Source organism: Arachis hypogaea, chromosome 16 (assembly GCF_003086295.3).
Source record: "Arachis hypogaea cultivar Tifrunner chromosome 16, arahy.Tifrunner.gnm2.J5K5, whole genome shotgun sequence".
Classification (NCBI taxonomy): Eukaryota; Viridiplantae; Streptophyta; class Magnoliopsida; order Fabales; family Fabaceae; genus Arachis; species Arachis hypogaea.
Genome location: NC_092051.1, coordinates 7422484 through 7435271, shown reverse-complemented (window position 1 = coordinate 7435271; position 12788 = coordinate 7422484). Strand labels below are relative to the sequence as shown.

The 12788-nt window shown below is 31.6% G+C and overlaps 1 protein-coding gene across 1 annotated transcript; it reads right to left on the bottom strand.

The window, feature by feature from the left end:
• Positions 1–6854: 6854 nt before the first annotated feature.
• Positions 6855–12408, bottom strand: LOC112755178 (serine/threonine-protein kinase Nek6). The gene is made up of 13 exons (XM_025803098.3): positions 11520–12408; positions 11054–11120; positions 10347–10412; positions 10179–10225; positions 9553–9598; positions 9385–9465; positions 9264–9306; positions 9125–9174; positions 8861–8942; positions 8725–8774; positions 8559–8632; positions 8327–8378; positions 6855–8242 (listed from the first exon to the last, which is right to left on the bottom strand). Exons 1-13 carry the CDS (start codon positions 11642–11644, stop codon positions 7040–7042), a joined length of 1986 nt encoding a protein of 661 aa, XP_025658883.1. The 5' UTR covers positions 11645–12408; the 3' UTR covers positions 6855–7039.
• Positions 12409–12788: the final 380 nt, after the last annotated feature.

Here is a 12788-nt window from a genome sequence, read left to right as displayed (position 1 = left end):
TATTGTCTCAATTAGTTACCAAATTAATTATATATTTGTATAAAATATATATTAAAATATAAAATTTATATTAAAAATACATAAAATAATATATATAATAATTAATTTAATAACTGATTTTTTATTAGAAAGAAATAACAGAATTTTTAGAAATTTAGAAATTGGTGTTTTAAAAGTTATCAATAAATCGATTAGGAATTACAAAAAATAAATTGATCTTGATTCTTAGTTATTGATGACATACAATACGAAAGATAACTTTAAATTAATTTGTATTTGTTTGACTAATAACTCTATATATTCTATTCACTTTAATTGTTTTACCTTAGTGTATTGAGATTTTTGGTTTAAAAAAAAATGTAAGTACAAGTACAATTTTAACCGTAGTTTAAAAATTACGCAAGGGTTAGTTTGGTTAAATTTTTTAAATAAGTTCTTCTGAAAAAGGAGCTTAAAATATAAGGATTTTTATTAATAGTAACTTTTAAATAAGTTATTTTGTGTTTAAAAAATTATTATAGAAGTCATTGTTTTAAAGTTGTGCATTAAATAAGAGTGATAAAATAGCTTTTAAAAATAGGAGAAGTCACATTTTTTAATTTCTTTAAAAACTCTTAAATAATTTTTTAAAAAATTAAAAATTTATTTAAAAAATTGTACCAAATACTATTAATATAACTTTTTATAAGTCAAAAACTAAAATAAATAACTTTTGAAGTTTTCCAAATCGCCCTTATTGTTGTGCTAAGAAGAGATTGGTGTGTGTTAGACAGAATAAGAGAAAAAAAACAAAGAAAGGTACAAGTTTTGCATCATTTATCTTCTTTAACCCTCTTTGTGGCTTGTTGAGTGGGATGAACTCACTTTTTTTATGTCTTTCTTTTTTTGCTTTCACTTCCTCTCTCCGCGACTGAAGGATAGTGTCCTTATTATTATCTCTCTTTCTTTCCCATACCCTATCAATAAATCTTACACCACCAATCAAATTAAAGCCTCTACTTTTCATCATTTTTCTCCCCTCCTTATATATGTGGGAAAAAAATATATATAAAAAAGTGAATTTAAGCAGACAGCTTTATATGTTTTTAGAATATATTTTTATTACTCCTTTCTTTTTAACATATTTTTTTTATTCATTAAAAAAATTAATATATCTAGACAATAAGGAGTATGAGATTTATTTAGAAAGTAAAGATGAATAACTATTTATTTATATTTGGTGATGTATAAAATTAAGAAAAGTATAGGTAGACAATGAAAATATTAAACAATGTGAACAATGAATATATCGAATGTTTAATTCATTAGGTGTGCGAATGATTATTCTAATATTAAAATTTAGGTGAATAATTTAGAGATGTAATATGTTTTATTTGAATTGGACTAATTTTAAAACCCGTTATTTATATTGTTTAAAAAAATTATTAATTACCTATCATAACCCATAAAATTATTTAAAATCTTAAAAGCAAGTAATTATAGATTTTCAATCTCCTAAAAGTGTCTCTGTCCTTACTCTTTATTATTACTAGAGAAAGAGTAAACTACTTCACATGCAAATTAAACATCTTTGTTGATAACTATAAATATTAGTTAGATAAATATCAGAAGTTCGAATCTTATTTATGTATATAAAATTCATTAGTTAGTAATAAACATTTAAATAAAGCATAATTCGTGACGAATTAATCTTTAACATACTGAATTAGGAGACAGAGTAAAACTAAACAAATATTTTTAGAATACACATTAAATGTATTCCATTATAAAATAAAAAATTAGTGTTCATCGATATTAAATATAATTTGAATCCCATCCCTGACATTAACTGAATTCCAGTGGGGATGTCTAGGGAATTTATGTGACAAATTCATAAATGCAGATTTAGGAAATTGGGGGGGAGGTGTTTGCCTTAATTGGCTTGGCATTGGGAAATTGTTGTGTGATCATGCAATTGCACTTGGATTCTTTTGCAACAATTATTCAGGGATCTTATTTTTCATTTTTTTTCACCATTAATTAATTAATTAATTAATTAAATTTCAGATTGTACAAAGGCACATGGGACTGTGGCCTAAAACCAATAACCTCTGCATGTGAGCCCCGTGTGTCACATGTCTCATGGTATTTTTTTTGGGACTTTAAAGTCATTGGGAACATTTTCTTTTTTTTGATAAAAATTTTCTTCCCAAGTCTTAATTACTGTATATAAACAGTAGTGTAAAAGAATTCTATAATTTTACCATGTAATATAAGAATTTTCTATACTATAATTTAGCTATACTTTTCAATTGGATTTTATTTGTTTGAAAATATTTTTGTTAATATAATAACATATATATAATTGGATATCTGAAAGTAAATAGAAATTAAATTGATGTTTTCAATGAGAAAGATTTGTGCTAATTCTGAGAGATTGAGGTTATTAATTTGTTTGTGATTGAAAACATTGTGTCCCTACTTTGATGTGGTTTCTGATGCTTGCATTGTGCTGCCGTTATCTAATATGATCTGAAATTCTGAACAGCCATTTGAATTTGTATTTGTGTGCAGACTTTCAAAGGCTGTAGAACAACATATAGATACAGAGATTGCAGTTTCATGTGCTTTTTTGGGCTCTATATGTTATTCACTACATTGCCTATGCATATATATATATATATACACCTACATTCTAATTTTGTAAAGAATGTACACTATGTATATTATAAATATTTTGATTTTGGTACATAGTAGTCTATGTTATAAATTTTGGCAATATTATTAGCAGTTTAGCACTGCAAGCTTAATGTTGTATAAAAAATAATTTTTTTTACGGTATCTCCAACTCTACAGATCAAAGACTAATTCATCGCGGATTGAAATTCTGTTTAAGGGTTTGTCGTTGGCCAATAGATTGTTACGTGCACAAAGCGGGATTCGAATTTTCGATATTTGTTTAAGCATACGAGCGAACTTACTACTCGACCAACTCTTAGACACTTGTTTAAACAAAATAGTGAGTTAACCACTAGACTAATTGAAATTGAAACACTAGACTAATCAAAATTGAATTTTTTTTTTTGTTTTTCACGATATTCCTTAGTCGGACAGATTAAAGACTAATCAGTAATGGATCTTGAATTTTAGTAGGGAATTAAATATCCTTTCATTAGCATCATCACAACCTTTAGTAGGCCCAATATTATATTATAAGGGCTCAATCCATTTTGAAAAGTAGGGCCACAGCAGAGCCCATTTTTGACAGTCCAAATCATATACTAAATATTATATAATTAGATGATTTAACATGATTTTTATGAATGATTGTTCTTGTTAACTCAACCTGCATATATTAGTTATTTTGACTGAAATTATATATACATTATGTTTAATCCTATTCTATGATATTTCTAATCATATGTTATTTTACTGTTGTTTATTTGATAAACTATTATTTGAAAGAAACCATGAACAATCCCCTTTGCTGAATTGGACTACAATATAGTCATAACACCGAAGGATTTAATAAATCATTAAAAAGAAACAGAGTTAGGGCTGCAAATGGATCGGATAATATCCGCATATATATGCGGATATTATCCGCATCCGATCCGAATTTTGCGAATATTATCCGATCCGCACTATGGTAGGATCGGATTGCGGATTTAGCAGTGATATCTGCGGATCCGATCTGCAAATCCACATATCCGCACATCTCATATAAATAGCATAGTTTAAGAAAGTAAACTCTAATGTGATATGAATTTTAGCGTGTTGTTTTATAAATTTTATGATATATTGTTTTTAATTTTTTATGTTGGACTTCAACTTAAAATAATTAAACTTAAATCTTATATTATTATTTTTTTTTTGTTATTCAAGAGAACTTTTATTGGTAATATTTTAGGAGTAAATATGCTCAAACAGGTGAATAATGAATTTTATGGATATTTTTTGTAAAAATAGCCAAATAAAATCTTAAAATAATTCTTTTTTTTTAAATTATGTAGACATACCCGATATCAAATCGGATCGGATTTGGCCTGAAAAAATGCGGATATCGTATCCGATCCGTTTCGATGAATACAGTGCGGATCGGATAGAATTTTAGGTTATATCCGATCCGATCCGTGTGCAGCCCTAAACAGAATCATTCTAGTGCAAATTATATACCTGTGCCTCTTATCATATAGCTAATCATTTATAATACAGAGAAAAAAAAAAACATAGAAGAACATATAGGATATAATATAAACAACCAAATCTGATAAATGTATCAGTGGCTGATTTTACGAATTCAATCTATTGAAATCACACGAAAATAACTCAACCGTTATTCTAAAGTAAAAACAAAAATAAAAAGAAAAAATATGTTATTATCCCAAGCAATCATGTGCCAAACTTCAACAATGATTCAAATAGTTACATTCTTTTAGATCATACTTAATGCGTATATGAAGAACATTTGTGGCCACCCATCATTTTTATTTATAAAGACTTAAAAATTCTATAAAAAAATAACAAGAAGTAATAATAAATGTTCTTAATACATAATACGCATTAAATATGTTCAAAAGACATGCAAGTATTTCTTCTATGATTTTTTTTTTTTTGCTAGTTTCATGGCATCATATTAATGCAAAAAGAGAAGCCAACAAAGAAAAGCCCAATGCAAGCCCAGAGAGAGGCAAAGAAAGCCCAGATCCAGCCTGCAATTGAGATGTAGGTGCAATCTCTGAATCTTGTGCCACAGATTTGGTCACACAAAACATGGTCACAATCATCACTGCCATGAGAAATTGAGCTCCAAAGAAACCAAATTTTGTTGCCATTATTTTTCCCATACACACAAAAAAATATTTGTTACTAAAACAAAGTTATGAAGAAAGAATCTGAAAAAATGAAGATTGTATTGGTGATGTTGGAATTGAATTGTCCAATGATAAAGTCAAGAGTTGGAAGTTTATATAGAAATTTTTGGAGGAGGGGTGTGTTAGAAGGTCATTCATGTCAAGCTGGTAAGTGGTACATTTTATTAGCATTAATCAAATTCATAATGTTAAGACCCTACTACAGACCAATCAAATCTTATTAGCATGCTATTATTTTCTTAAAAAGAATTACTTTATCTATTATTAAGATATAAATCACATTAAGTTGACCAAAGGAGACTATTTGTATGATTCTGAAACTTTAATTAATCTATATGTATACTTAAAAATCTTTTATAATTATAAAGTTTTATCCTTTTTTTTAGCATATGTTAAATATATTTTAAAAACATGTAAGATTGAGGATGGTGAGAAATCAATTTCAAGCACCATTGACATAGCAACGGTGCTTAGTCTTTGAGAAAAGGCTAAGTCTATTATGATGCAAATGTGATGTCTTTGTTGCTTGCTAAAGAGATGAATATGAAATTCAAAGCTTTGTTTGGGAATTGAAGATGATGGGATAATAGAATGATGGTCAAATGTCATTCATGCACAGCCAAGGATTATTTTGTATTTTCTTTACTACTATTCTATTAAGCTGCATTTAGAAGGAAGATTGAGTCTGAGAGACACAGACTGAGAAATAAAGACTAAATTAAGTTTCTCTATTGTGTTTGGTATAAAATATACTGGACTGAGTCATGTCTCAGTATTATGTTTAGTTTAAGATAATTATATAGAATTTGAGTTGAATAGTAGATTTCAAATTTAAAAAGTTAAATGAGGATATTTTTTAGAAGAAATATTATTAAAATTTCAGTCTCTGATTACTAAACACAATGCTGAATCCCAATTTCCAATCTCAGTTTTACTATATGTAAACAACTATTACTATGTATGTCAAAAATCAGAATCAATGATAAAGGGAGGTTAAAAAAAAAAGTGTGGTGACCAATAAATTTTTAAGTGCTTTTATTGAAGGGAATTTGTATTGAAAATTGCATTAACCAAAAAGAGTAATCAAATAGACATTATTTTTTATGTTGAAGTGTATTTTGTTTTCTTTCTTGATTCATAATATTACGAGGATGTTGAAGTTATATTATGTGTATCCCAATTAAAGCAGATGCAATCTGCAATTTGTTTATACAAAAAGAAAGTTGGTGTTTTTTTTTTTTCCCAATAATCCGATTTAACATGAATATAAATATTATAAAACAACTTTAATGTGAGTTTTAGTGAATATAATATCTGATATCTCAACTTTGTTCTCAAATAATCTAACTCTTCAACCTTTCAATATATAACTAATACCCACCACCTAAAGCTTTTATTTTTCCACCAGTAGAGGCACTTTTTTTTTCAAAGGAAAAGAAAGGTGGTTAATTGTTCGTTGTTTTATTAGAATTTGAGTACTAACTTTTTAAGCTAAATTTATGTTACTAAACGTCCATCCATATGTAATAAGCAAAAATAGTAGGAATGGAAAGTAAGGGTGAAATAGTCAAAATACACTTATCAACAGTAAGAAACACTAAACCAGTTACTTGATCAACAAGTTATCGCCACAAATCCGCGAAAAATCTCACATGCACCATCTTGGTCGCCGCCACGTCCATGAGTTCGGCATTGGCTTCTATACCTTGACAGAGATTCCTGCTCAGGCTCCCGGACCGAGCAGCGAGGCCAAGGACACCTTGCCCCTTGTTGGCTCCGTGGTTGGTGCCTCTCTGTTGTCTCCTTTTATCTTGTTCCAGTGAGTATGTGTCTGAAGAGTACTATGTACTTGGAAGAATAGCTTAGAAACTTGTACAGAAACATTGATGTATATACATTTGTTGAATGAAACATTGGAGGACAATCTGCACAAAATTTTCTTTCTTTGCTGAGTTTGCAGAACATTTTCTACCAGTCACAATTTCAAAGTGCAGATCCCAGTAAACAAAAATAAATATTTCATTTACTATATTAACCAAGAAAACAATATGTGAGATGCCATCTTCCGGGCTACAATCTTCAATCAAGCAGCAGTCTCAAAGGATCAAACTCTTGAAATCTGGAGAAAAAAAATACATATTTTCTTACAATAATGTATAAATTAGTGGTAAGAGCCACTCATGGAACTAGCTTTCAGGATTGAACTTCTGTGCTGATATAAGGCTCTTTGTCAGCCATATTGCTGTTTCTCTGGATGAGACAGCTTCTTTTCCGAACGGTCTTAGCACAGCCGCAAGCTCTTCGAGCTTATCTTGCTTGAGTAGCTGAGCACATAACTCAAGCAGAGATTCAAGAGCCTCAGCCCTTTGCTGGGAGGGACTATCCAACTCAGACTTCGTTGTTTCGTCGCTGATTGTCGAAGTGCTTAACGAAATGCCATTCAGTGTCTGATCAACTGCATTGGCATTTTCATCTTTATGCATGGAGCATTCATCCTTGATTGGAGGAGTATCATTACTTTCAGATGACAAGTAGTTCAATTGTGAGCCTTCCTTCGATGCATCAGGATTTTCGATTTCCTTCAAGCTGGTTCCGGATTTGGTGTCACATTCAACCTTAACAGGATGCAGAATCAGCAACAACCTTTCCTCATCAATGGACTTATCTTTACCAATGCTGCTGGTGCCTGCACTGGAAGTTGTTGATTTCATGGAGTCCACAAGTTTGGCATCTTCTCTCTGTGCTTCAGCACTGGAAGAAGCTGATTTCCTTGAGTCTTCAAGTTTGGCATCTTCTCTATCTGCTTCAGCATTGTTAGCACCGTCATCAGAAAAAGCATCTTCAACTAGTGTTGTAACAGCATTTATGTCAATCCCTTCTAAGTTTTGAAGAAGTTCAGCAGCAAATTCATGATCTTGATGCACAGAATCTTGTGTACTCTTTGAAGTGATTTCAATATTTGCAGTTTCCTTTGCAGGCCTAGTTTTAAAGTCAGGGTCCCTACACACACTACAAATAGTTGATTCTGATGTTGTTGATCCATCTTTTGAGCCACTAATACTAGTAGAAGATTCCACTATATAGCTTGTAAGATCAACCATCCGGTTCTCGAGGTTGTCTTCTGCACTTGTTGAAGCTGTTAGCTCTCCCTCACTTGGAAGATTCCTCGGCTGTAAGTGTCCATTTCCCTCAATCGGATGAATCCTTTCCAAATAATTTGGTGATGTTGTGTCTTTGTCCCTCTGGTCCTTGCCACCACTAGATTTTTTAGATCTTTTTGTTTTATCCTTTGAGTTAACTATGGGGTATACTGGAAGAAAATTGGATGATGCGTTTTGACAGCGGAGAACATAAGGCTGTAAAAGAGGATGGCGTAACAATTCAGCAGCCTGGTAACAAAGAAGCAAAATCAGAATAAATCACTGGTTCCATCCAAATTATAACACAAGACTAGCTTTAAAGATGAAACTCACTGTTGGTCTATGTTCTGGGTTTTTCCTCAGCATGCTCTTAATAAGTTGTTTCCTGTTGCATGCAAGTCGGCTTTCAAATGTTATCATTATAATGAAAAGGCTTGCTTGGCTTGAATGATTTCATATTCTCTTTAATGAAAAATATTTAAATAATTGACCAAAAGTGCATGATATTAATTATCATTACAAGTTACAACAGTGTGACTGATACTGGTTTGAAGTAGTTACTTACAGTGTGGAAGAATAAATAATTGGCAATGGAGAAATGGAGGATCTGTTAATTTTATTAATAAGTCCAGCCATGTCCTGTTTCATTCATTTAATCTCAAGTGTCATATTATTGGAGACTACATTTCGACTAATAAAACTAAATTCGAGTAGACATTTCAAGTGCTTACCGGAGCACGAAATGCCGGTTGGTGTCCAGCAATCTCAAACATGCAGCAACCTTTATATAAAAAGATGTATCATTCTTAGAGAAGGTCAGATATCATACGACTTTGTCAATAAGAATAAGTCGTCCATGATCCTTACCGAGCGACCACATGTCAGATTTATAACCATAAGGTATATCAGCTAGAAGCTCAGGGCACATATAATTTGGAGTTCCAACAATCTACGAAAGATATAAGAAGGGCTCAATTGATAAACAGATACCACTTAAGCAGATTTAGTAAAGCATCTTTAACATTGGTTAACAAATTTAAAGCAATATTAGACTAAAAAGCATAAAGAACAAGCAAGTTTCTAGAGGAAGGCATCAGAGAAATGTGAAAACATTAAACATATAAACAATACCGAGGAAGCAAGATCTTCTGGATTAAGCCGTTTCGCAAGACCAAAGTCACCTGTATGATCCATGCAATATAAATACATTTCTTTGGATAGCATAGTAAAAGCCAAAGGTTATGAGCTTTTAAGGGATCAAGCTTCATACCAAGCCGAATGTTATTGTCTTTTGTGAGGAATATGTTGGAACACTGAAACCAGGAGGAGTTGCATTAATTTAAACATCAGATAACAAATTTCTTTAATCAGGATAAGGGAAGAAGTGATACCTTAAGATCTCTATGGATCACACGATTAGAGTGCAAGTAGTCCACAGCTATCAACAATTGAGTGAGCCATTTGCAAACCTTCTGTAGGAGAGCATTCAAGACCAGAGTGGGTAAGGAATATCCAGATAAGGTAACATTAAGGAATAGTATATTAACTTAATTAAATACCTCCTCAGGGAAAAATGATCCGCGCGATTTCTTTATGTACTCAGCCCTGCTCCACAAAGAATGCAGTGGTCCATTATTAGGACTTAGTCACTATTGATGTTTCACCTCTCTTTCAAAATATATTAGACCAAAAAATTCTTTCAATATTATAGTGTGATTAAGATTGTCAATGTTGTGAACTTAATATATAGATAGATTTGTTCTTAAGCTAGTTCTTGTTGAAAGTTCAGCATCAATCAACAGGGTTCATTTCCTAGATTAGGTTTTAAATCCTTCCTAACATCTCAACCTTTTAGGTCAAGAATTATGTTAATATTTAATCATAATCATGGAATTAGAATGACTAAGTCTAACACTCAATAGTCAATACTACTCACCTCCATTCTGGAATAACTAGATTCACTAAGACATTTTTATCCCATGAGAAAAGTTCAGTCTAAAATTCAGTACAATTTCACTCAAACATAGTAATTAGTCTAATGTTCACATTAGAAGTCTAGTATGCTTGCACCTGAAAGGATGTTCTAACAGTTATTATGAAACCATTCTTGGATCCCTACTTAATAACAAAAGCTTTTATGTTAACAATTTAAATTTTTAAATGTAGATATCACATCATTACTTACATGTCACCTCCTTCACAGTAGCCAGTAACAATGCATATATGGTCCTCCTACAAATCATAAATAAAAATATTAGAAACAAGTCCGTTTGGCGACAAACAACAGAAACAAGCCGTGCACGATATCAATAAATCTTCAAACTTAATATTTCATCTGTATAAGTGTTCCTACCTTCTCCACCCAAGCATCTTTGTATTCCACAATATATGGGTTATTTAGTTTTGCAATCAGATTCATCTGTAACATAACAATGGACTGTGTCATTTTTATGCAAGTAGACAAAAAGTATCACACAATTAGCTTAATACAATCTCTTAGGATAGAATCTGTTCATACTTATTAAGAATAAAGTCCTATGCTTATGGAAATACTATCTTAAGATGGCAATTGGCTCTAAACGAAAATGAGATATCATATGGTGTTCAACGTTTCGTGAGCATAATGATAATACTCACGAAAAAAGTATTCTCTTCTCTTGAAGTTTGGTTAACTCTTTGAAAAATGATGAGCAGCAGAGCACCTACATAACTATATACTCAGATGACTGGTTCATGTGTAGCATTAGCAAGACATAAGCATAACAAGCTATGGCATGTTCATAGATCATTAAGGAAGAGAAATATAGTGATACTAAGAAACCGAAAAGATTATTTAAATTGGCATGACTTGTGTACATATCATCTAGCAAACACTTAAAAATTGTGGCTGTGAAGTATAAATAGATTGAATGATACTATTCAAAACAAAGGTATATTTGGAGAAAAAGAATTGTATGTGCAATTAATTAGGCAAATTAAGTTTAGAATCCATATTAAAATAAAATTATAACAAAAACAATTACATGTATGCATCAGGTGGAAAAGATTTGTTAGACCAACCTCTTGGTGTGCTGTAAGTTTGAACTTCTCAGTTTGCTTTGCCAAGCGAATCTTTTTCAGCACATATCTACCAGCCATTGAAGAAACCATGAAAAAAAAATGGATAACAAATTGGACTTCACAACCTAACTGCTACTGAATTGGTACAGTTTCTCACATAATTCTAACAATTAAAAACACCAAAATCTGAAGACAGAAACAAGGAGTTAAAAAAATGAAACTTTATTTGTTGGGTTGTCCATTATATAAATAAAAATCAATCTCCTCCCCTTCATGCTGCATGGTTTGGCAGTTCACATCATAGCTACAGGAAAAACCAACCGAACTCGAAGAAAAGATTGAATTTTTGTTCATGGGGTTGTCCAATTTTTCACTGAGAAAACGATCTTCATCCTTCTCTAAGTGTTCATACTGCATTGTTTGAAGAAAAACAAAAAGATAAACAGTGGCTTTTGTGTGTTCTCACCTCTTCTTCTCAGACTTGTGAAGAACCAGAAAAGCAGAACCAAATGCTCCTCTTCCAATTTGCTCTATCACCTCATAGTCTTCCATCTTCTTTGACTTTGACTCACTGTTGTTATCTGTCTCCATTGGAAGACTCCAGAAGCTAGAAGAAAAAACCAACCCAAAAAACAGCACCTAGATCCTGATTTTGCTAAAGGGAGAAGAACCCAATAAAAAAAAACAGAGTCTTCCTGCAAGAGTACTATTCCCCTTTCCAAATGCTATAATTGAGGAACCACAACCGTTACCATGAAGGAGCATTAAATTGTGAAACAGAGAAGGGGTAAATATCCCATGAAGGAGAATGAATGAAAGTTTTTTGGAGAGTAATGAATGGGGTTTCAGCAACCATGAAGAGGTTTCACATGAAACAATGAGTAAAGCTTACATTCCACAATTATGACACTAAACTACCCCCTGAAGAAGACTTAGTAGGAAAGAGAAAGAGAGAGAATAAGCACCACCACCAAGAAAATTGAGAGGTTGATGACTTGCCCAAAAGAAAGTAGAGAAAAGAAGAGAGAGAAAGAGGGAAGGGTAGAACTAGAATGTTTAAGGGCAAGAAAGTCAAGTAAAGTATGTTAACAAAGACAACATATGTCACATTTTGTTTTATATATAATATAAAATAATAACAGTGTGTTATATAGAAAATAGTAGTGGTGAGTGTGTAATCATAGCTGCCACCCCCACCACCCATTGGAGCATGAATCAATATAAAGGTTACATATTTGTAATGGGAAATCAAAAAAGAAAACTAAGGGGAAGAAAAAGGAAAAGTCTTTGCTTGCGTTTGCAGATTCATGAGGAGATCATTCACAACAAGGAATGTTCCTACCACGCTCTGTTGTGATGTCACAGTACGTGTGTACCTTAATAAACCACAAAAAATTTCTAGTATTTGGTCTTTGGCCAATAGTTGACACTGTTTTTGTGTATGTTTTTATGATGCTCGTGTGGTATGCGTTGGCCAACTACCGGGGAATTGGTCCATGGACCATAGGGGCATCATTATAATAATTATGCTTCAATTTAACTTAACACCCCCAACATTCTTAAGAGGAGGAAAATGCTTTGTTTATTTTGTAGCCTTTGTTTTTTTTTGTCTTGTATGTGCAGTAATTTATTGACCAACAATAGAATTTAAATTTGTGACTAAATAATTATTGATCTGTCAAATTGAGAGATAGTAAAAAATCAAAATAAAAAGTGTAGCATTTGTTTATGTTTT